The sequence below is a fragment of the Octodon degus genome, unplaced genomic scaffold (genome assembly GCF_000260255.1).
Source record: "Octodon degus isolate 3935 unplaced genomic scaffold, OctDeg1.0 scaffold00074, whole genome shotgun sequence".
Classification (NCBI taxonomy): domain Eukaryota; kingdom Metazoa; phylum Chordata; class Mammalia; order Rodentia; family Octodontidae; genus Octodon; species Octodon degus.
The window spans coordinates 8,973,759-8,976,580 of NW_004524650.1; the positions used below are offsets into that span (position 1 = coordinate 8,973,759).

General features: G+C 34.5%; 1 protein-coding gene across 2 annotated transcripts in view; it reads right to left on the minus strand.

Moving 5' to 3' along the window:
- The window catches only part of Kiaa1107 (KIAA1107 ortholog), a 171,156-nt gene that overhangs the window by 73,876 nt on the left and 94,458 nt on the right, over window positions 1–2,822 (minus strand). For both annotated transcript variants that reach the window (XM_023720336.1, XM_023720337.1), the window contains one exon: window positions 2,639–2,741. In XM_023720336.1, coding sequence (XP_023576104.1) covers window positions 2,639–2,741 — 103 coding nt within the window. The remainder of the gene's footprint in view (window positions 1–2,638; window positions 2,742–2,822) is intronic.

Below are 2,822 nucleotides of genomic sequence, written 5' to 3' on the forward strand. Positions count from 1 at the left end.
AGCAAAGAAGTACTAAGAGTAAAACATAAGATAAATACTGGAATGGCATGTAAATGACCAGCACTTCTAACAGTTTGAGGATAGGATATCGCACAAAGTAGAATTCTTATTTTTAAAAATAACTATTTATATGTACATATTAAAAGTTATTCCAAAAGACAAATTTGTGATGATTTCAAAAAAGAGAAAAAGAAGAAGACTGCATATATTTACCTTCATTTTTCTAGTTATTTAAAATGTAAATTTGGAAAAATGAAAACCTTCCTACATTTTATATTAATAAAGCTAAACATTTAATTTTTATAACAAATTATAAAAAATCAGTTAAATTAGTTTTTCTTAAAATTTGAATATTCCCAAAGACAAATTTCAAAATTTTGCAATAATCACCACAATATCTATTGACCAAATTGGGTACAGAGCAAAGTACAACATTTGTAGGCTTGACTGCTGTTCCATGCCAACAGGCTGAGCTGATAAATAAGTACCAACAGGCAAAAAGTAAAAAGTACTTGCTCTAACTACTTCTATCCTCCAAAACTCCCACTAAACTGTTTTTTGTGGCCACACTAAGTGGAAATACACATAGATTTGAAAATTCTAGGAAGTGTAGCTCACCCCAGCCAGGCTAACATGTTACTGGTCCAATAGAGTTAACTCCTTCTCAAACTGGCACCCATACATATACCTATAAACGATACATAAATCCCATATAGAGAAAGTAACAGTCATGTAACTGTCTAAAATGATACAGCTCCTATGTTAAGTTTTTCCTAAAACAGAAGCTACGAGGGCTGGGGAGATAGCTCAGTGGCATAAGTGCCTGCCTCACAAGCACAATGTCTTGAGTTTGAGCTCTGGTATCAAAAAAAAAAAAAAAAAGGAGTAGGGGACAGAGGGAGAAAGGGAAAAGAGAGGGAGAGAGAGGAAGAGAGGGGGAGAGAGGGAGAGAGAGGGAAAGAGAAGCAGAGAGAGGGAGAGAGGTGGAGAGAGGAGGTGGGGGCAGAGGAGAGGGAAAAGAGGGAGAGAGAGAGAGAGGCTACAGGATTTTTTTTTTTTTTTTTTGTCTCTGGGTGATAGTCATTCTTCTTTACAATGGTTCAGTTTTCCCTGATATCTTATAACTGAAATATAGATTCAAAGTTAATGATTATTAACATGGCTTATATTAGAAGGGGAATGAGACAGTGTGGAAAAACAAATATTTAGTTGGTATATAGATGAATATGTTCATATAAAAAGAGATATGAATACTATGTGTCTTAAGTTCTACAGTGCTCATTTGTATAACTGGAATATTTTTATAGCTGTTATTTACAACTACTTGAATAACTATGCATTCCATATTCCCTTTGCCCTCTGCAAGTATTTCTGTCATTTATAATTACTTATCTGGTAGAGTGGTCCAAACTTTCATTATCAGCACTACCTAAATTAGATTTGTTATAGTTTTTTACTATTTTTACTCACAGAACCTGAAAGTAATGCATTCCAAATGGGTTTATCTTTCTGCACACTGTATAGTAACAACCCAGTACCCCCTTAATATTCCAGCTCAACCTATTAGAAATTCCCCTTCTTTGCCTATGGACTTCTCTGAACTCCTTCTCCCAACAGGAATTATATTGGCAAAGCTTCTCTCAGATAACCCAGAGGAAGCAATCTCAAACTTCCAATTCAATGGAATCAAATATTCTTGGGTCCCTAGATGAAAGCATTCTTTTTGGAAATAAAACCTCTAGATTAGCAGAGCCCAAAGTTACAAAGAAAGGAAGCAAAATTTTTTGTTAATAGAATACTAGGAATAATCTTGTATGGAGCCATTCCCATTTTACACCTTGGTTTCTGGACCCATAAATTGTGGCAATGGGAGAAATACCACTTTAAATCAGAAGTTAATTTAGAGTACAAATTATATCCTGGGGTACCCTGCCTTATCACCACAGGAACTGCCACCTCGCTGGCACTGCTTCTGGGTCTTCAAAAGGCCTTTTTGCCATTCTGTTAAGCCAACTGCTTCAGGATAATAAGAAATCTCTTAAGTCCAGTAAACTATAAGTGTGGGTCTACTACTGCACTTTATTTGAATGTCAAGATGAATAATATACTATGAGTAAATAATAAATCATGAATCACAGTTTCAGCAGAAACATTATGACTAGAGAGAAAATACATATACAGACCAGATATCTATTCCAGTGAAAAAAATACTATTTCCTTTCCATGATAGAAGTGGTCTAGTAAAATCTACCTGGCAACAGGCAGCTGGCTGAAACTCTTAGAGAACAGTGCCATTAAGAAGTTTCAGTATTATATCCAGATCCACTTTGATGAATCTGTATTTCTTAGTTTGTACTTCTAAGCCAATGGACAAATGCCGTGTCTGTACAACCAACATATACTTCCTAGCAGTGCTATGTTCTGACTGAACTCTGACTGATGAATTGAGTAAGATGAGTGATTTCAGAAAGTATAAATTTACTAGGTTCTCAGAATTGATTTTGGGCCATCTGGAATTTTCTCATCTTTCTTTTATGATAACATACCCCATATATATTAAAATCACTGAAAGTGCTATTAAAAACTGAGTAAATGTTTTGATGGCATATACTAACCAGAGTATTAATGAAATACTCACTAGAGACTGGATCAACATATTAAGACAACTTTTCTGAATGTCAGGAGGTACATTTGCAAAGCTTCTCTCAGACCAAAACTTTGCAAAATGCATTACAATCCACCTGTTAAAATGAAAGAATCTCAAGTCAGAGAAATGACATTATTTTCTATTAGAATAATATTTTTGTTTTCAGATACATATA